The sequence below is a fragment of the Equus asinus genome, chromosome 15 (assembly GCF_041296235.1).
Source record: "Equus asinus isolate D_3611 breed Donkey chromosome 15, EquAss-T2T_v2, whole genome shotgun sequence".
In the NCBI taxonomy this organism is placed as follows: Eukaryota; Metazoa; Chordata; class Mammalia; order Perissodactyla; family Equidae; genus Equus; species Equus asinus.
The window spans coordinates 6,128,092-6,150,271 of NC_091804.1; the positions used below are offsets into that span (position 1 = coordinate 6,128,092).

At 45.3% G+C, this 22,180-nt stretch overlaps 1 protein-coding gene across 2 annotated transcripts in view; it reads right to left on the minus strand.

The window, feature by feature from the left end:
- SLC24A3 (solute carrier family 24 member 3) overlaps window positions 1-15,276 on the minus strand; it is a 457,448-nt gene extending 442,172 nt beyond the window's left edge. Inside the window, exon 1 of one of the 2 annotated variants that reach the window (XM_044748140.2) lies at window positions 14,254-15,276. In XM_044748140.2, the coding sequence (XP_044604075.2) occupies window positions 14,254-14,695 (442 nt within the window). In that variant the 5' untranslated portion in view covers window positions 14,696-15,276. The remainder of the gene's footprint in view (window positions 1-14,253) is intronic. The other variant, XM_014855848.3, reaches the window with a different exon arrangement.
- Between the last annotated feature and the right edge of the window lie 6,904 nt (window positions 15,277-22,180).

Sequence of the window (22,180 nt, forward strand, 5' to 3'; positions counted from 1 at the left end):
TCAATGAATGTTAACAGGGCATTTGACCACATACAACATCCATGCCTGAGTTTTTTTTTTTTTTTTTTTAAAGATTTTATTTTTTTCCTTTTTCTCCCCAAAGCCCCCCGGTACATAGTTGTGTATTCTTCGTTGTGGGTTCTTCCAGTTGTGGCATGTGGGACGCTGCCTCAGCGTGGTCTGATGAGCAGTGCCATGTCCGCGCCCAGGATTCGAACCAACGAAACACTGGGCCGCCTGCAGCGGAGCGCGCGAACTTAACCACTCGGCCACGGGGCCAGCCCCCATGCCTGAGTTTTTTTAAAAACGCTTGGAAAAAGAAAGAAAAGGAAAGTTTCACAGCATAATGAAAAGTAACCAACTTAACCAAAAACCAATAGTAAAAAACGATTCAACTACAGCGTGAATCTACAAGTTTCCTATAACAGCAAATTCTTAGAAAATACAGGGCATTGGATTGTATAACAAATTTATTTTTAAAATTACTTACATAGTTTAAGATTTAAGAATAAAATAAAAAATAAATTATAAAGAAGAAATATTTTTTAAAAATATATAAAGAATGAAATAATAGCAACAATAAATAATAATACCAAAATAACTTTCACAAATAAATGTAAAAAAGAAATAGGGAAATAATTTATGAATCTTGACAGATATTTCTAAAGCCTTTACCAAATGAAGAAGCACACTATGAAAAGAAGACTCAGTGCTGTAAGATGCCATTTTTCCAAAAATTATTTCTAGATTTGTCAAAACCCAGAGGCATTTGGGCAAAATTTAACAGAGATTCTAAAGCTCACCTGGAAGGATAAACGAGTGATAACAGCAAATGATTTTTTTTTTCCAAAACAAGAGGAGAGGAGTCTTGCCCTATCAGATAATTAACATGCTAATAAACTACAACAATTAATTAATGGGTAAATAGGACAAAACAGACATCACAAAAACTTCTAGGACATAAGAGAATAAGCATAGAATAAAGGTGGTACCACAACTGCGTGGGTAAAGGAAAGATTATTCAATAAACAATTTAACTGTTAAGTCTGTTACTCTGTTTAAGTTAAATCTTCATCTTACCCCAAAATAAATTTCAAATGAAGTAAACAGTTACACTTTTAAAAAATTAAACTATAAAAATAGGGGGAAAAAGACATAAAGGATGATGTGGAATAAATATATGATTGAGTTCCCAGATCTAAGAATAAAACAGTGAAAAAATACAAGGGAAAAGAGACATAGTTTCAACTAGATAAAAATGAAAATCTTTCTGTATGTCAAAAAAACAAGTAAAACTTCTGAAATGGGATAAAAGATTATTATAGAGAGAATATAAAAAAGAGCTCTTACAAATCATTAAGAAAAATACTGTTGAGCCAGCCCTGATGGCCTATTGGTTAAAGTTCATCACTCTCCACTTCAGCAGCCCAGCTTCCATCCCCAGTCAAAGAACCATACTCCTTGTCTGTCAGCAGCCATACTGTGGTGGTGGCTCACAGAGAAGAACTAGAAGGACAATGTACTGAGGCTTTGGGGAGGGAAAGAAAAAAAAAAAAGAGGAAGACTGGCAACAGATGTTAGTGCAGGGCTAATCTTTCCCAGCCAAAAAAAAAAGTCACATTTAAAAAAAAAAAAAGGGGTCAGGCCGGTGGCCAACTGGTTAAGTTCACATGCTCCACTTCAGTGGCCTGAAGTTTAGTCGCTTTGGATCCTGGGCTCATCAGGCCATGCTGAGGCAGCGTCCCACATAGCACAACCAGAGGCACTCACAACTAGAACATACAACTATGTACTGGGGGGCTTTGGAGAGAAGAATTAAAAAAAGGGAGATTGACAACAGCTGCCAATCTTTAAAACAAAAAAGAAAAACATTGTTATCCCATTGTAAAACAAAAGGACAATGGACATGAACAAATTTTCCTCACAAGGAAAGAAATATAAATGGCCAATAAACATTTTTTAAAATATTCAGCTCCACTAATAAAGAAGAAAGGCAAACTACAGTAATGAGATACCATCTCTCTGGAATCAAACTGAATAAAATATCTAAAATAATCATTCAATTCTGGCAAAGAACACTGAATGAAGCACTCTCAAACACTGCTGTTGGAATTTCTAATTTGCTCAAATTCCTGGAAAGGTACATAGCAGTATGTGGTAGCCTTTGTAATGGGTACGCACTTTGACACTGAAATAGCAATTCTAGGAATCCCACCTGAAGAATTTGTCAGAGATTACCAACAACCTCAGCACAAGAATGTTCATCAAGGGGAGGATACGGAAAATACCTAAATTTCTCAAATGGAGGCCTGAATAAGTAAATTATGGTATAATCAGAGTATATAATGTAATAGTTAAGACCACAGGATTTGGAACCACACAGCCTGAGTTCACACTCTACCTGGCCACATAGAAACTTTGTGAGCTTGAGCAAGTTACTTATACTCTTGTGTCTTATTTTTTTTTTTGCATGTAAAATGGAGATAATACTGGTACCTCCTCCATTGGATGTTGTGGGGATTAAAGGAGTCATTACAGATAAAGCACTTAGAACAGTGCCTCAAGCAGGCTGTGTTCAGTAAATGTCACTGTTGTAACACTAAGAAAAACACCATGATTTTTAATATTATTATTATGCAGACATTAAAAATTATTTTTCAAGTTTGACATCATGGAGAAATGTTTATGATTAGTTAAAAAGCAGAATCCACCAATTCTGCATAACCTCTTCTAGAAAATAGAAGAGAAAAGAATACTTTCTAATTCATTTTACAGGTTCAGCAAAACCAGACAAAGATAGTACAAGAAAAGAAAACTACGACCAATACCCTGGGTGATCACAGACACAAAAGTCCTCAACAAAACATGACCAATTCAAATGCAGAAAAATATAAGATGAAAAACACACCATGATCAAATGGAGCTTATCCAGGGTATGCAAGGCTGATTCCATATTCAAAACTCAATCTGCATAATCTACCATTTTAACTATCCAAAGAAGAAAAACCATGGGATTGTATCAATCGATGTGGGAAAAGCATCTGACAAACTTGAATATCCATCTCTGATAAAAATTCTCAGCAAACTAGCAGTAGGTGAGAATTTCCTCAACTTGATAAAGGACATCTATGAAAACCCTACAGCAAACATCATATTTAATGGTAAAGGACTGAAGGCTTTCCCCCTAAGATCAGGGATAAGGCAAGGATGTCCACTCAAACTCAATATTGTATTGCAAGTCTTAGCCATTGCAATAAGGCAAGAAAAGAAATTTTAAAAACCTGGATCTGAATGTTTACAGCAGCTCTATTCATAATTACCAAAACTAAAAACAACCCCAATGTTCTTCAACAGGTAAATGGATAAACAAGCTGTTGTACACCCATATAAGGACTACTACTTAGCCACATAAAGGGATGAACTACTGATACGTGCAATGACTAGATGAATATGAGAGGCATCATGCTGAGTGAGAGAAGCAGTGTCAAAAGCTACAAACTGCAGGATTCCATTTGTATGACATCCTCAAAAAGACAAACCCATAGTGACAGAGAACAGACCAGGGGTTAGAGATGAGGGAGGGTGTGACTACAAAAGGACCGTTTGAGGGAGTTTTGGGGGGCTGATATTTCTGTTCTGTATCCTGAATGTCAGTCAATTTGACTATATGTTAATTTGAAAAAATTTTAAAGCAGGATCCAAGACACTATATATGGTATGACATCAACTTTGAAATAGATAAGGGAGGAAATATACCACAATGTTGGAAAATACTGGAATAGACCAGTCCTCGTGCCTAGATTTACCAAAACTAAGTGCAATGAGTTTTCTTTCAGAACACACCCCAAGAAACACTTGTGATTTCATACAACCAAACCATGAAATCCCACTCACAAGATCATTACCATCAGGTTTCAAACTCTGGGTTAAGGTCCCAGGAAACTTTTCTCTCTTTGGAAGTTACGCTCAGATCACAGCCTAGAATTGCAACCATCAGGGATTTAAAAGAAAAAGTTGAAATCTTATAAGCTCAAAGACTACTAACAAGAAAAATTAAAGGGCACTCATTTTCAAAACTACCATTCTACTGGTTACGTGAGGTGACTACCCAGGCAAAAGGTGAACCAACGATATTAACTCTCTCCTAAAGCCAGCTCAGAGTGTCCTAAGAACCAGTATTTCTGAATAAACAAATCTCTTGTTCACTATAAGAAGTAGCTCACCCCGAAATTCCCTAATTTTCCCCATATAGTGACCATAACTGCATGCCAAATAATTCCCATCAAGATTCCAGCACTTCAGAAACATTTCAGAATTTGAAACAATTTCACCCAGAGTCTACTTGCATAAAATGTATCTCTAACCTTAACTTTCCGCTGATTTTTCTGTAAGTATTTAGTAAGCATGGAGTCAGGGTTCTTGGAACTGGGTTCTGGCACCAGTTCAAACTCTCTTTCACATCAGTTTCCTCAAACATAAAATCAGACGTTAAGATACCACGGTCCCCAAGATCTCCTTCATCTCAGTACTCTGGGAGACAAATAACGGTGAAAGCAATATTGCAAGGAGCATGGCTAAACTGCCTGAATGACCAAACAACTTGAATAAACTATTTTCACTGAGCATTCATTCAGAAATATTGTGCAAATGACAGAAAAAAATTATCCATCAAACAAACAGTGAACTAGCCATGCGCAGCCTTTATCTGGCACTTAGCTCAGGTTACTGTACCTGAAAGTAATAAAACTGCAATGAACGGGAAAACATCCATGTCCTAATCTCACTAATGTAGATGGACCTTATGCTCATTTCCCTGCCCCCAACTAATAAGCAGTCTTTTGTACAGAGCAACATTATTGGTGGAATTTCCCTTGAGTCTTAAAGTTATAATTTTTAATTAATTTTATTTTTGCCATAGGTCATACGAGTTACTTTACTGTTCCTTTTATACAAAAAGGTACATGGGGCATGCATGGTTATAAAAGGGCAACACAAGTTATCCACGTAATGTTGGATTTGTCCAATATTTTGACTGTAGTGGTTTAGGAACCTACACAGGTAATAAAATTATACAGAACTTACACACACAAGCATATGTGCGTGCACACACACACACACACACACAGAGTACAAATGTGGGGAAATCTGAATAAAATTGGTGGATTGTATCCATGTCACTACCCTGGTTAAGATGATACTAAAGTTTTGCAAAATGTTACCACTGGGGAAAATGTACAAGGAATCTCTCTGTATTATTTCTTACAAGTGCATGTGAATCTACAACTCTCTCAATAAAAACTTCAATTTAAAGAAAAGGATATGGTGACAACTACACCTCCCCATACTTTTGACCATTAGCACCCCCAGGAGGCAACAAGTCTTAACGAGTTTCATGGGTACAGAAGTTAAAAGACAGAAAGGAGGAAGGCAGGAAGGGAGGGAGGGAAGGAGGAAGGCAGGAGGATTTAAATAACTTGGGATGGTCCTGCAATGTGTCAAAATAAATTGTTCAGCTCTTCCATACTCACAGTTGTCCTTGAGCGCAGGAGTGTTTCTGCTGAATGCATGTCCCCTATCCCAGCTTCCTCTCCCATTGGATTCCCAGATGTAACCAGGTCTTTTCCCTCAAGACAGGACACTGAGTGACCTTTCTCTGGGAAATCTGACCACCCCTGATAAGAGATCTAAAACTAGAGACATGGAGTACTGCCCAGTGACATGGCCCAGTCAGGTCACCTTACAGAGACACAATCAACAGACCCCTCTCCTTGCAGTTTCCAATCATCTTTTTAATGGCCTCACTTAAATATGAGTAGATGCCAAGGATCACTTGACATTCAAAGAAAGCACATAATAAGAAAAACAAAACAAAAAACAGACAACAGCAACTTGGAGAAACAGAGTCCATTCAGAGAAAAGAAAACTTGAAAGACACTATTAATATACCTAGGGATAGAAGAGATGATACTGTATTGATGAAGCAGAACAGGATGCTACTAAAAATAACTTCCAGCAGCAAAATGAGCTCTTGGATGTTAAAAATACAACAGCAGAAATTAAAGGCTCAGTATAAGATTTGGCAGATACAATTAAGAAAATCTATAGAAATTAGAGCAAAAAGCTGAGAAAAAGTAGGAGAGAAAAGATAAGAAAGTCAGAAGATCAATCCAAGAAGTCAAACACCCAAATAACAGACAATCCAGAAGGAGAGAGGATTTAGGACGGAGAAGCCTAAGATGAGTTCCCAGATCTGAAGGATGTAAGCTTCCAGATTAGAAGGACTAGCTGAGTGCCCAAGAAAATGCATGAAAGCAGTGCCATACCAGTCATGATACGACTGAACGTGAGGAGCAAAGAGAGCACGCATGGTCTTAGAGGGGAAAAAAAAAGGTTTCACCCAAAAATGTAAGAGCTGGGACAGCAACAGACTTCCCAGAGGCAAGGGTGGAAGGTAGAAGACAACAGAGCAATGCCTTCCAAATTCTGAAAAAAAAAGTGTTCTAACTGAAATTCTTGACCCAGCCTAACTGTCTTCTACGTGTTGGCGTAGAATGAATATATTTTCAAACACACAATGTCTCAAACCTGTTTTGTTATTTCCATACCCCATCTGAGGCACCTGGAGTGTGTGATCCCCCAAAATGTATACCACAAATGAAGGAATGAACCAAGATAGACACATATGTGGGTTTCAGCAAACAGGGTTTTCAACATGAGGAGAACTGGAAAAAAAACAAAACAAAACAAAACCACGCAGGATGAAGTTGAAGGGAGATCTCAAGATGACAGCTGGGCAGCAGGTTTAACAAGCAACCTGTCCAGACTAGCACAGGCCAGAAGAATCGGGTAAACGTTTCTCCAAAAAAAGGACTGGGTAGAATATCTAACGGCATTGTACATACGAGGAGGAAACTCTGGGCTTCAATTAGTGGTAAAGGCTTAGAAAACTAAACAGACAAATATTAATTTATCTTCAAGACAGAAAAATTAAGCCCAGGATACTTCACAGGTCAGCTATGAAGAACGCTGCTGTGGCCGTGATAAGGTAAGTACTGACCATTGGTCTAACCCAGAAGTGCCCACTCTTGGCTGCACGTGGGAGCCACGCTTCTCATTTCAAAATAATCCCAATGCCCAGGCTACGTCCCGGAACTTTACATCAGAATATCTCGGGGGGTAGGACTCAGACACAAGTAAAGTTTAAAGTTCCCTGGTGATTACAATGTGCAGAGAAGATTGAGACCCAAGGAGCTAACCAAAGGTACAATTTTCACCCTCATGTATACTACCTGTAGCAACTGCTTATAAACTTGACTTTCAACAGGCAGCTGTATTCCACCCAGACAGCCCACCAGTAATCAAAATCAAAATGTCCAAAAATGAGTGTCTCATGTCCTTTCTTAAAAGTGGCGCTACTGACCTCTTGACGTCAACCTGTGGCACCCCCTTTCTCCTGGACGCCCACACCCCTCCTCATCCACTCTGTTCTCACCTGAAAGTCCTGTTCAAGAAAACCTCTTGTTACTTCCTGTCCTCCACAGGTTCGGATTCCACAACACTCCCAATGACTTTTGCTAAGGTCAAACAATGCAGAAGCACAAAGGGAAAGACACAAAGTTGCAAATGTGAAATTCCTTCAAACTAGGTCACAGATGCGCTTACTTTGTCTGTTCACGCTCGCTCTCCTAGAAACAGCGATTGACAAACAAGGAATATCATGATTTAAGTAAGTAACTTTTACTGGTTTGGACAGCTCCAGAAATGATCAAGGCCTTTCCCCTCCGACTCTCACCTAATCTCTAAACTCTAGAATTCAAAGGGTCATGACCAACATGCTCCAAGGTCACAGATGGGTCCAGGTAAATTGAGTCTATATGCAAGCCTCAAGTACGCATGCACTGCCATTCTAATCCTAGCGCTCCCCTTGCTACACATCAATCTCATGAAAAGGCCAAAGCTTCATTTGGGGTCTGTGCCTAAAAACCTCATCATCCTGTTGTAGTCTCCCGTGGTGTTTAGCGTACCAATTTACATCCTCACCCGCAGTAAATGAGAGGAGCTGTCTCTCCCGTACCTTTGCCAACGCTTGATACTATCACGTTTTCATTTTTGCCAATCTGATGTGGAAAAATGGTATTTCGTCATTTTTAAATGTAGATTTCCCTGATTCGTCTTAAGGCTGAGGATTTTTATTTGTGTCTATTGGCCATTTGCAACTGCTTTTTTGTGAACTGCCTGCCCATACCTTTTGCTCATTTTCCTGTGAGTTTGCCTTTTTGTCTCCCAGTCTTTACCAACCTAATTCCTTTTATTTTCCAGGTTCCAGCTTCTCCTGACCACCAACACCTCCTCCACGCCATGCTCTACTTCTCATTCAACTCTCTTATAATTCTTGAAAATTCGTTGTTCAAAGCCTGTCTTCCTACTGAAGACTGAGCACCATGAGGATGATACTGTGGGTGTCAGTCTCAGACACCACCATCACGCCAGCAACTAGCAAAAAGCCTGCCACGTGTTCACTGAATGAACACACGAAGGTCTGTGTCTTGTACCAGTCGGGTCAGGCAGGAACTCACTCAATGGGTGAGACTGAAGAGAGTTTCATAAGGGACCATTTACAAAGGTGGGGGAAGGGCTGGGGAAACCACTGAGGGACAGTGAAATCCCCAGGGCGTGTAATAAAGGGGAGTATTACCACACCCAGGGATGAGGATGAGGAGAGAGCAGCAGGTGGATCCTAAGAGACCTGCAGCCACAGGAGAGACTGGAAGATGTCGTCCAAGTCTGAGAATTATGACTCGATGATTCAAACTGCCTGGATGGCGTCCATCACCACCTCACTCATAGAAAACCTTCTTCCACTTGAATTCTTAACACTTCAAATTCTCAAATTCTACAAGATAACACCACATTTGAAACCACTGCAAATGATAAACAAAAATCATCACCAAACAAGCTCTCCAGACATGGAAGGCAGGAAAAGACCAGAAAAACTCAAAGTACCTTTCTCATAGTATGGCCCATTTGCTATACAACTTCAAGGATGTTTTCTGAACTCTCCATACCTCAGTTTTCCCATTATAACAATCTGTGTACTATTATTCCTCCCCAACAATTATTTTGCTCAAGGAAAAGAAATCTCCTTAAAGAAACTAGAGTTGCCAAAATCCTGTCCTATCAGCCAGCTTCCGCCAGACCTTGGAATTCTCAGCAAATGGCTGGGTTTGCAATTCTTTTGGCTTTGCCAACCCTCCAGGGTAAAAAAAATCTTCCCACAAGGATTCGAGGCTTGCAAGGAGGAAATCTTTGAGAAAAATCTGGGTTGATGAGCAGCTAAGAAAAGCCAGGAGGAAAGAGACACATCTATATATGTTTAGGCAGAAAATAGAAAAGGTTGAAAAGCAATGTGTTTCTAAAATACTCTTCTATGAAAGCAACCTTCTGTTACTCCTCTACTCGCCAGTTGACTGAAAAAGGCAGTGTGATTCCCATTTCTATTCACGTCCTCCTAAGCCGAGGCTAGGCAAGGCAGCGGCACGCAGCTCGGACGCCGATGGGCTTGGGTTCAAATCCTCTCACTTAATGAAGTGGCACTGGGCACAGCACTCATTTTTCTGCAGCTCAGTGGGAGCCCATGAAAAACCAGTGGCAACATGGAATTTGCTAGACTGGGGGCAGAATTATAAACCACGAAAATAAAGTGTGTGCCAGTCGGTGGGTTCCTAATACACAGTAGCTAATTTTTATCACAAGCACTGTAGTACAGAAACCAAAAGCGCTTCTTTACGTAACAAATAGGTGACAAAGGTCAGGGAAGTTCAGAGGGTCCCTGATCTCCCGCAGCTTGGAATCTGGTGAAGAGGAGATGTTTCTCAAATTATAACCAAATAAATACAAAATTGCCACTGTGATAAATGCTATGAGGGGATAACAGCGTGCTCAGAGAGCAAAATGGGAGACCTGGTTCCATCAGGAAGATCTTGGGCACCGAAGTGCCGGATAAAGGATTAACTAGCTGCAGCGGTGACAGCAGGACCAGTACATGCTAGAGGTCTGGGGCCAGAAGACGTGTCGCCTTTCTGAGGAGAAGAAAAGCCAGAGTGGTGAAGCGTGGAAAGGGGAGGACAGGGAGGGGAGACAAAGCTGGAGAGCCTGGCAAGGCCTCTCTGTAAACCACACGAGGGACAGAAAGGTCATGGTCACAGACCTCTGAGAATGGGAAGGCACAAAGCTCAAGATGGGCTCTCAGATCTGCAACTGAAATTTGCAGCTCAGATCTGCACAGCAGCCCTATTTTCAAACACCACCACTGGACCCCACACCAGTTAAGATGAGTAGCAATGTTTTCATGGTTGGAAGGTATTTCAAAAATTACGTGTGTGTGTATACATACAAATGTACATACATACACACACTCCAAGTATAAACGCACACACACTCCAAATATATATATACACACACACATATCATTTACCTCCTTGGGAAACGTCTGCAATCAGTCCTAAGTTATTATCCCTTTGGATCCCTGGTTTTCCGAAGACGGCCACAACAATATCCTCCCAGTGCACGTGCTCTTTTTACAACGTACTCTGACACTCCTCCATTGAGTAGATGGTGGCATCTATCCCTGAACCTCGGCTGACATCTGTCACTCCTCGACCAACAGAAAATAGTGGAAGTGATACCATGTGACTTCTGAAGCGAAGACATAAAAATGCCATGCACTTCCACCTTGTTCTCTTGGAACGCGGCTGCCATGCTCTGAGGAAGCTCAAACTAAGGCATGTGGAGAAGCCATAGGGAGAGGCCACATGTAGGTGTTCTGGTTGACGGTCCAGCTAAGGGTCCAGCCAACTGCTGGCATCAACCCAAGACATGAGAGTGATGTTGCTTCCAGATGGCTCCAGCCCCAGCTGTCAAGTCACCCAGCCTTTCGATCTTTCTACCTGAGGCCCCAGACATAATGGAGCAGAGATAAGCTGTCCCCATTATGACCTGTCCAAATCCATGAAGAAAACAATAAAATTGTTGTTTTACGCTACTAAGTTTTGTGATGATCTGTTATGCAGCAATAGTAACTGGGACAGAAACTCGAAGCTTCTATGTATAATTTTTCTTATTCACTATCCACCCCCCTATGAACCTTCTAGAGGAGATGTCTATAACTACTCCTGAGTTAGAATTCCTGGTCTTTATCCACACTATTCTGGAGAAAAATGACCAGGCTCCTTACTTCAAAGAAAAATTAAACACTTTTAAGGCACTCAAAACATACAAAAGTAATCCATTCTCACGGCAAAAAATAAAGAAAACCCTTGTTAGCAAATCTCACACCTTACCTCAATCGGCTTTGAAAACAGACATCAAAAATGAGATTTTCATCGGCAACAACTAAACAAAGCAACCCCAGGGCTTTTCTTCCTCCACAGCTGGAGGCCCCACATCTGCAAAGACAGTCTGCAGATTAAATACAGCAACAGATATGAAGTGTGCCTAGCACAGGGCCTGCCACCCAGGAGCCCACCCGATTCCAGCTGTTACTATTGCTTTGGTTGTGAGAATTAACATTTCCCTTGATTCCAGTGTTAACCCTTCCTGACCCAAATTTAACACTTGTGTCCCATCTCAGCAGAAAAGACTCTTCGCTGACTTTGGATAGATGTGAAGAAAGGGATCTCAGATTCCACATGATTAGAAACCTTATACAACATAATTGCCACACACCTCTATTTTGGTTTAGTAAAAGAACTGTCCTTTTTATAAAAAAAGAAAAATCAATACGTGTTAGAAAACAGGCTTCTGAGAAGTTACATTTAATCACTGTATGGCTTTCAAGGTGAATAAAAATATTACCTTTGATCATTATGAAGGTACCCCTTTGTGGTTATATAAATATTACAAAGCTGCACCCAGAAGGTGGCATGAATGCCAGGGAAGAGGGGTGCGATCAAAGAGCCAGGTCACCTCAGATTGGTTTTTTTCTCTACTCCTCAATTGCTGTGTGACCTTAAGTGAATCACTCAGCCTCTCCAAGTCGCAGAATCTTTTAAAGAGTCCAAACTCCAAACTTTTTCTCTATACTGAAAGGACCCTTAAGCAGAGTAGACCCCAAGTTTCCAGGGTAAAAGTCACTATTCAATGCTGAAGGTTGCTGAATGACAATCAAAATAACCATTTGCAGACTCATACACATTAATTAATATCTTATTATCTAAAAAAACCTGTGCCTTGTTGCAAAATACTACTGTGCATCACATAACGAAATTATCAATATCTGGTGGAAAGAAGGTGATTCGAGACAGAATTACAATTGGTACGCCATTTGGGGGAAATAAACAGAGGCTGGATGGCATCCTCGTACCACCGTTGGCTTTCCACTGTCATGGTCAGTTGCTGAGGTGGGAGTCTTCTTAAGGTCTATGTTTATAGGAGGGGGTGGAGAGGGAGTGAGAGGGAGGAGAGGAACATAAATGGAAGGAAGGACAAACAGAGCTCAAAGGAAGGGATGGAGAAAAGGGCTGTGCTATCCGAGTCAGCGACACCTGAACAGAAATGTCACCGCTAGGCAAACCATTTCAAAACGCCATTCTAGTCACCAGGATTCAAGTTTGCAGAGTGTCTGATACTCCCTCCCCCCAGAACATCCCAGCTTCCCCGGGGCCCAGGCAGCCCCTGCCACGGACGGACTTAAGCGTATGGGTCACATTCTCCCCCCATAAATACGTCTTTCATATCCTGGAAAGTGGTGGGAACTCTGTGATTCAGACAGCCTCAACAGGCAGGAAAAATGGCCGGCACGTAATCGACTTGGAATGGCCCTTTCCAAAGGTGTCATCAAGTACAGCCTGGCTTTGTACTCACAAAAATTGGGAAGATTAAAAGGGGGTTAATGAAAACCCTCTTCTTGAGAATCACCCAGTAACTGGTATCTGGCAGGTGTGCCTCTGCCCTTGGAGAGAGGTCCAGCTCCCCTCATCCTGGCACAGCCCCTTCCTCATGTCAGGCCCCCCAACCACACAACCTGGGATTCAGGGTGAATGGAGAGAGTCGTGGAGTCTGAACAGCGCCACTGAAGACCAGGACGGACTCTCCCATATTACCATATATGATGAAGTCTGTCAAGAGGTCTGCTAAGACCTGAACCAAGACCAACCATCTGCTTTTACCACGAAGCCTGAGACCAGCCATTCGGGGGACAGAGCTCTTTTTTAATTGACAGCACCTTTAAAAATATTTTACCATCACTATCAAAATGGCTTTATTCTGCACTTCATAACACCTCATATTAGAGTTATGTCTATCTTAACACCAAAGCACATATTTGTAACTGCTTTTTCTCACAACCATTTATATGGCTGTTTTCCCACGAACCGTGCCATTTGAACGGCCGGGATATAAAACGGTTTTACAACTGTTATTCTTCTAAGTCTTTCCTCCGTTTTTCAGACAGCTGCACCCCAGAGTCCAAAGTGTTTTCAGTGGACAACTGTTCTGAGCACATTTCTCCACAAGGTCCATTTCAGCTCAAGAAAGCCAAGGATAAAGATAAGACAAAAGTTGTGGGGTGAAGGGCGGACCCACTGCAGGGCACCAGGAGAGCAGGTCCAGAGCCGTGGGCGGTCCGGGCTAAATCATTTCTTCCCGAGCTGCCAAGTCCACAGAAGGGATCAGTCTTCCCAGTGAGTGGTCAGTTTAAGAGAACAAACTCATTCCTAAACACTAGCCAGGTGGCCAACACATTCTTCCTATCCGAAGTACTCAGCACCTGTTCTGGAAAGGCGGGGACGGAGCTTTCTGCCTGGTCCGGCCCGCCTCTTCTATACGGAGAACACTGGATAACTGTGTGTTCACCAGTCAACCAGCCCCCTTCAGGCCCTCAACGAGCCAAAGTGTACAGGTAGTTACCTGCAGAGATACCGAGACAACTTTATTACTGGCCTTGGGGGACTTTTTTAGGGTACAGTCCCCAGCGCCGCGACCACCAGTCCCTCCAGCTCGTGGGTAAGAAGGACAGAGCCAAGAGGCACAGGCAGGGGTTCCCAGGGCAGCCAGGTGCCCCAGCGTGCCGGCCGCTTCTCCGCTGCGCGGTCCTCGCCCTCAGGGCCCCGTCTTCCCCAGCCCTCCGAGGGGCAGGGGGGGTCCTCGTGCCCGGCACCCCGCCCGCCGAGCCAGCCTGTTCGCCCCGCGCCCAGGCCAGGCAGCCCGAGCTGCCGGAGCCGCAGCGCCCACTCTGGGCAGGCAGCGAGCACTCACCATTATGCTCTTGCACGCTCGACAGCGACCAGAGCAGCAGCGCCACCAAGGCCAGGAAGGAGAGCTGGCTCAGCAGAAGGTCCCTCCGGCGGCTCCGGCGACGCTCGCGCTCCTCGTCGTCGGACGACGGCATCCTCGGGCAGCAGGACAGTGGCACCGGCGGGGGCCCCGGCGAGCAGCGGCCGCTCCTGTCGCGGGCGGCCGCGGCGGGGACGGGGGCGGGAGGCAGCCCTGCGCGCTGCAGCCGCGCGTCCTCGCTGCGCTCCAGCCCGGCCGCCGCCGCCTCCTCTTCCTCTTCCTCGCCTCTGCCGGTCTCCTCGTCTTCGTCCTCGTCGTCGCTATCGCTCAGTCCCTCCTCCCCCTCCTCCTCCTCCTCCTCCTCGCCTCTAGCCCGCGCCGCCGCCTCCCGGCGTTCGGGGTCCCTCTCCTCCTCGCGCGCCATGGCTCCCACGCTCGGCGTCCGCGCTCGGCCTCGGGCGGCGGCGCGGCGGGGGCGGTGGGGGCGGCCGGAGGCGGGGGCGGCGGCGGCCGAGGAGGAGGAGCGGGGAAGGACCGGCGGGAGGAGGGCCCGCCGCTGGCCAAGTCCGCCGGCTGGCGAGGCCACCCCGGGCTGGCTCCGGCCTCGCCGGCTGCAGGAGCGCGTCGTGGGGCCGCCCGCCTACTCCATGGTCCGCGCGCGGGGAGCCGGGGCCGAGCCGGGCCGGAGCGCGCCGGGAGCACGGGGCGAGCGGTGCACGGGCAGGCGTAGCTCCCCGGAGCCTGCAGCGGCGCGGCGGCTCGGGCACGGGCGGGGGGCAGTGCCGGGGACGCAGCCCGGCGCTGGCCAGCGCGGCGGAGAGGGGGCGCGTGGGGAGGAGACTGAGCTGGGGAGGCAGCCCCGTGCGCAATCCTTAAGTCGTTCGGTGCCAGGGGAAGTGGGGCGGCGCAGGAGGCCCCCTCTCGGGAAGCACACGCCGCGGAGAGGCGGATCTCCAGGAAAAAGGATTCACCCCAAACTTTCGGGGAAACCAAGGATCTCTTCAGCCCCCTCCCCACCCTCTGCCCAGAGAGAAAGCGCTGCGAGTGCGCTTGGCTGCGCGCGCCCAGCCACCGGCCTCGCCTCCTCCCGCCGGCCTCCTGGGTTTCCCTCTGCCCCCTCGTGGGGATCCCCCTGCGCGCCAGGCTCAAGACCTGGAACGGGACTTCCCAGAGGCTCTTCGCCCACTGGGGTGTCCTGGCTCCCCCCTCTGGCCCGGGCTCACGCTCCACTCCCGATTATGCTGGACCAAGCCCCATGCTGTGTCTGAGGGAAGGGGGACAGCTGGCGCTGTCCCTGGACGAAGCCGCCTGAGGGTCCGTAGCCAACCTCAGGAGGAGGCTCCTGACCTTCTGCAGGGAGCATCAGCCTGCTCCTACCCCTGAGGTCAGAGCCCTGGTTCCCGCATTGCCCTCTCTCCGGTTCTATTCCTGCCCTCACCTGCTGCAGATGTTGACCGTCCTAGAGCCGACCGGGCCAGCAGCCCTGCAGAAGGTGCTCTTAGACCGGACACCTAGTGGTCTCAGGCACACCCACCCTCCCTCCTCGGGCTTGCCTGGCTTCCTTCCTGGTGCCTCCCTAGGGCTGCTGGTTGGGTTGGTGGATACAGCCCTGAGGAGGAGATGCCTTTGTGGTGAGGTTGAAAACAAAAGGGCCTGTTCCAAAAGACTCAACTGGAAACCAGGTGTCTGTCTGGAATGCAATCTGATCGCATCAGGGAATCTAGCTGCGGACATCTAGGGAGGTGAGCAGGAAGGAGGGAGCCTCTGTACAGCCTTCTTTTCTCCTAGGTCTGGGATGACCCGCAGTGTCCAAGTTAGTCCCCACCTGTGGGTGACTTTCTAGCCCACAGCCTCCCCGATGACCCCAACGGCATCTGGGAGCAGAGTCATGGCAAAGGACATAGCAGGCCTTCATAGGTGGCTTCCTTTCCACAGAAGGGCCATTTCGCCCAACAAGGTTGGAAGACGTTTGCTTCCTGGGCATATCGTTCACTTACTGCCGTTCTCAGTTCTCAGTTTGGCATCTTCGCAGACACACAGAGGGCCTTCCCTATAAGGCCCGTGTGGCTGGCTGTCCCTTTGCTTTGATTGCCAGGTACAGAGGGGGATTTAAAAATACATAAGTTCTTCCAGGCTGGAGTGTGTGTAGAGAATTCTCTGGTCGAATTACCTCCATCAGACATCCAGAGACACAGAAAGGAAAGTTTAGGAGCTCAGAATATTCTGTCTTTCATTCAACTAACTAGGAAAGACACTCAAATCACTTTTTCTAGTGTAAATAGGAAAAATAAAAGTGAGAGAGGCAATTTGGAACTAATTGGGTTAGGGAATGAACACTAGCTCGGGGGAAATTGCCACAGACACAAGGAATTGTGTAATGTGGTGATGGGAGAGACATCCGGAAGAGAGCAGGAAGGAGGAGGCGAGAAACCAGGGATGGGCAATTCCCTGGAAACGCTCTCGGCACCTACAGTAAGAGGAAGAAAGGGCAAGAAGGAAAGGGAGAGACAGAGAGATCACTCCTGTGGCACAGAGAAATGATTTCTTAGTTAATGTTCATCCTGACAGATTTCAGAGCAAAGCGGGATATTGAAGTAAAGCAGAGGCAGAGACCCCTGAGCAGCTAACCAGCACCCAGGGAAGGAAAACGGGGGCTTCTGGTCCCCAGCCTGACAGCCCCTTGGCCTAGTGGGTTCCTCACCCCGCATGGCAAAGGCTTCTCTGCAGGAATGAGAGGGAAGGGCCTTTCTTAGGTTGGGGAAGTCCCTCTGCTCCCCTCCCTCCAACAGGCCCACTTCGTGGGGAGTAGGCTCTCAAATCGGCTGTGAGCACTGGAGAAGGGAGACAGATCCCGGTGGGCCCCTCTTCCAAGGAAACCATTATTCTTGCCCTGCCTGCCCTCTCCTGGTCTTTGGAAGCTCCCCTGGGAAACTGAATTTTGGAAGGATCAGGAGCTGAAATAATTATTGTGCTATTTGTCTTTCACTATCAGGATCCTCATCAATCCTGAGGTAGCTTTTGCCTTTTATTTCTTAATCTGCTTGCATTTGATCTCACATTTTGTGCAGGGAGACTTAGGGAGAAAATTCCAGGCCCTGACACATTAGTCTGAGAATTAGCTCGCTTGGAAAGAGTGGCATCTCCCCATGATGTGCTGGGGCCTTCCCCTTTCCAGGAATAAGACGGACATATTTACATCGTACCTCCTCACTCTGGGCTGGAGGCTGGTGGTCATGGTTTGTGCCCCTGTTTTTGCCTCCTATAAACATTCCAGTTTCAGTTCCATGCAGACTTTGGGCCTGATGTGGGGACATCGAAGTGGTTCTTCTTTCTCACAGCTCAGCCTTTATGGCAAAGAATCCAAAGCCTCCCGTGACCACGTTCGCAGATTCTCAGCCCAGGGCAGCTCTGATATCAGCCAGTGAGCGCGGCCTTGTCTGTGCCAGAGAACCAGTGTCTTCTGTGCCCCCTGCATTATTTCCAGGTCTCCAGCCTCCCCTCCCCCACAGCACCCAGACCTGACAGAGCAGTTTCCACAGCAAAGCAAGGTGGTGTCTCTGTAACACCAAACAAGGCCACTTGTGTCAGACAAGCCACCAGTAGAGAAGGGAGAAGAGGAGAAAATCAGAGAAAAAACCATTTGCTCGATGAGGAGAAGGTAGCCTCCTCCCCGTGGCTGCCCTGTGACACAGAGAGATGTGGCCCGAGCAAAGGAGGGAAGATCACTAGATGTTCCCAGAAAACCTTTAAACACTATAAGGCCAAGTGTTGGTGGATGGGGGAATAAGGGGGAAACTCTTCCGTGCAGTGCTCCTGGGACGGCCCTTAGATGTAGCACACCCTCCGTGCGTGCCTGGAGACAAACAGCCACGCCTGTCCCTGCCTCTGTTTGGTCAGCCGTGGCACTGGCCGGACGGACCGCCTGCCCTGCGCCTCCGCATGTGCCACCCTGAACGTGCACAGTCGCCCTGATTTGGAAAAACGCCACCTTGGCTCAGGAGGCCTGACAACTTATCTCCCTCCCCATTCTTGTCCACTGCCCTTATCAAAAAGCCAATAAAACTGCTCCTTTAGACTTTTCCTGAGCTGTTAGCATTTTGACAAACACAGAATAATCACTCCTCGTCCACACTCCGTGTCATGAGGTATCTGAGAGCACCATGTCCACGGGGGGGGGCCTCACGTTATTTTGAGTGTTCAGTTTACAACTGGATTTAAAAGAAACTGCTTATTTTCTAGTAGTTTCCAATTTTTAATTTTCTTTTTGTCCGACTGTCTGCATTTTCTCGGTGATTTTGACTCATTACGGGAATATGACTGTAGATTTGGTATTCTTAGTAAACCCTTGTCATATTCACAATTGCCCATCCTCTTTTTTTTTTTAATTTATTGCGGTGTAATATACTTACTGTAAAATGGACACAGCTTAGGCACTTAGCACAGGGACTTTATACATGTATATATATCCTACGTGGGCTCTGGATTACAACTTAGAACATTGCCTGCCCCCCTGAAGGCTCCCTTGTGCCAAATCCCCACCCCTCTCCCACCTCTCTCGCCGTGGGTCATTGTTGCCTGTCCTTGAACTTCAGGTAAACGGAGGCACTTTTGCTCAGCCTGTTCCTGTGGGCTGCATCCACACTGGTGTGTAGGGTTTTGTTCTTTTTCACACGCGTAGGTATGGACTGTTTTTTACCTGATGCTTCGATTGCTTTCCAAGTTTAGTGTAAGCCAAGAATAACCAAACCACTGCCTCTGGATCAGAGACACATGACCTCCCAGATTGGCTAGTTTTATAAGGAAAGTCAGCTGAAATTGAAACAGTCACCAGCTGCTTCTCAAACTGGTTACAGCACCCAAGGGTAACTGCAGAACAAGAGGTCAACTGGCAACCTCGGGGTCAAGCTTTTAAAGAAAAGCCTAGAAGTCCTAAGATGTGCATAAAATTTGGAAGTAATTTTTAATGGAAAAAGCACAATCCATCTCTTGTGCATTCTCTCCCCTCCCTTTTTCTTCTAAATGAGAGGAAAGCGGAATAGGCACAGGTCCCCTCAGGAAAGATTCCCACCCAGTCTGTGGCACAGCCATGGAGCGGCCTTTCAATCAAACGTTGGTGGACAGAAAAAGTACAAGGGAGCTTGAGAGAAATGTCACTTCCCTGCCCCGTGCTGAGGAGACAGGCTTCAGGAGGCCCAGAATTTGCATTATTCCCAAACTCTTCTGTGCTGAGGGTTGAGATCTGCTGCTCTACAGAAACGAACATCTTGGCATGTATTTTTGGTGGATCCTGGAGGGCAAATCTAAAAAGGAAAAGTATATTACCTCGCCATTTTTGTCAATATTTTTAATTGACTCGTTTTGAGGATTTGGAAGAAATAAAGACAGAGTACACAAACACACCCTATAGCTATGGCTATATCTATCTCCTGTTTCATAAGAGTGCTATTTTTTAAAAAATGACTCCTATAAAAAAATGATCCGGCGCCATGGCAATAATAGGTTAAAATTTTAAATCCTCAGAGGACAAAAATTAACTATTCACAATTTGAGCAGTTTGCTCATTCTCTCGGAATCGTTTGAAAAGAAAACATGTAAACCGCGCTAATTTTATTTTACCGATGTGAACTTCAGAAGGCAGAATGCCGAGTACGGCAGGAGGACCCAAGGAGGGCCCTGGGGGCTTGTTTTCGCTAACATATAAATAAGAAGTTTAGGAATTCCGTGTTTTTAATCAAGAAACAGATCTGTAAAATGTATTATCATTTTTGAATTTCAAAACCTTATCCTGATAAAATGTGGTATACATGTTAAGTGGCAAAAGCAAGCTGCATTATGAGTTGCATAATGTCATGTTCGTAAAGTTAAGCAAAATCATCTGTGTATGTGTCTCTCTTTCTAGATACGTATATATAAACGAACGTATATAAATTATATTTCTATGTTAACGATATACGTGTATTTTTTTTGAATGATCAGCAATGGTTACTTCTGGAGGTGGGATTACAGGATTTGGGGCGGGGATCAGCGAATGAAGAGGGACTTTCACTTTTTATTTTATATTGATTTTTTATATTGGTTTTATATTTTTAGAGTTATTTTTCTGGCATCAAGATGTCCTATTTTTTTAATTTAAGAAATAAAGAAAAATTAAAAGAATCTGTTCATGTGTAAGCAGTTAAGACATGTTGACCTAAATTACAGGAACTGGCACAGTTTGACTTTGGCAGGCTGGAGGAAAAGGTTAGGTCCAGGGCCCAGGCCTGCCTTCCCTGGTGAGCCGTTTTGCCCAGCATTTCACTGCCTGCCCTGTGCCCTGAGGCTTTTTTCTGAGGAGTCCTCAGATGGCAGAGCGGGAGCAGCCCACCCACATGGTGGCCTTTGCTGGCTAGAGCAGGAAGCTGGACTTCGCATTCTAATTTGGCCACAGATCTCAGATGCAGGCGTTTCTGCCCTGTGCCTCAGTTTCCTCACCAACAACTAGAAAGATGAAGACAACCCTTCCTTGGAAGGATGTTTGCAGCAATGAAGCATTTTGGAAATACAAAACTTTCAAAAGGAAGAGATGCCAAAGTCAGTCACCCTTCACACTTTAACATCACTGTGTCATCTGTATGAGGGTCACCACAGGAAAGCTCTCTTCCTCAAACACCTGGAGTGTAACTGCAGATTAGAATGCACTTCAGTTCAAGCCAAGCTCATCTGCCAAGTGTAACAGCCTAAGAGCTGTAAACACATGACCCATCACCAAGTCCCTGTCACCAGACAGACCCAAGATCAGGTTCTAAAACAGTGGGATGCCCGTCCCCACGTTGTACAATGCTGTATCCATTTCCTTATCTCATTTCATCCCCCAAGCTACCAGCTGCCCCAAGGAAAGGTTGCAAGTGCACACCGCTGACCTGGAAAAGCTGTGGTGATGCGCCCCCTGGTGGCAGCGGTAGACATCTTCCTGGGGGATTTCTGTCTGCCTGGGAGAAGTGCTTCCTTCCACCCTACCTGCTCTTGACTGGTTCAACTTAATGTCAGACTGAATCCACAGTCTCCTTCCTTTCCACATTTCTGCCCGGACAACATCTGATATTGAGGTGACTGGGGCTATTTCCGTGAAAAGTGTCATTGGGATTCTACTAGGGAGTGCAGTGAACCTGCAGACTGCTTTGGGTAATATGAACATTTTAACTATGCTAATTCTTCAATCCATGAGCATGGAATATCTTTCCACTTCTTTGTGTCTTTCAATAATATCTTATATTTTTCAGTGTATAAGTCTAACATCCTTGGTTAAATTTATTCCTAGGTATTTAATTCTTTTTGTTGTGATTGTAAATGGGGTTGTGTTCTTCATTTCTCTTTCTGCTAATTTGTTATTAATATATAGACATGCAACTGATTTTTGTATGTTAATTTTGTACCCTGCAACTTTATGGAAAAATAAAAGACCCCAAATAGCCAAAGCAAACCTGAGAAAAAAGAACAAAGCTGGAGGTTTATCCTGATTTCAAAATATACTACAAAGCTGTAGTTATCAAAACCACATGGTATTGGCAGAAAAACAGACACACACAGATCAATGGACAGAATTGAGAGTCCAGAGATAAACCCACACATTTATGGCAGCTAATTTTCAACAAAGGAGCCAAGAACATACAGTGGAGAAAGGAGAGTCTCTTCAATAAATGGTCTTGGAAAAATGGACAGCCGCATGCAAAAGAATGAAAGTAGAACATTATCTTACACTATCCACAAAAATTAACTCAAAATAGGTTAAAGACTTGAATGTAAGACCTGAAACCATAAAACTCCTAGAAGAGATGACGTGCATCACACACAGTACTCCCTGTCCCCAGAGTGTGTTTCACTGGGGAGATTTCCTCAAAGTGCATCATCAGCTGTACTGCCTTAAGGTACT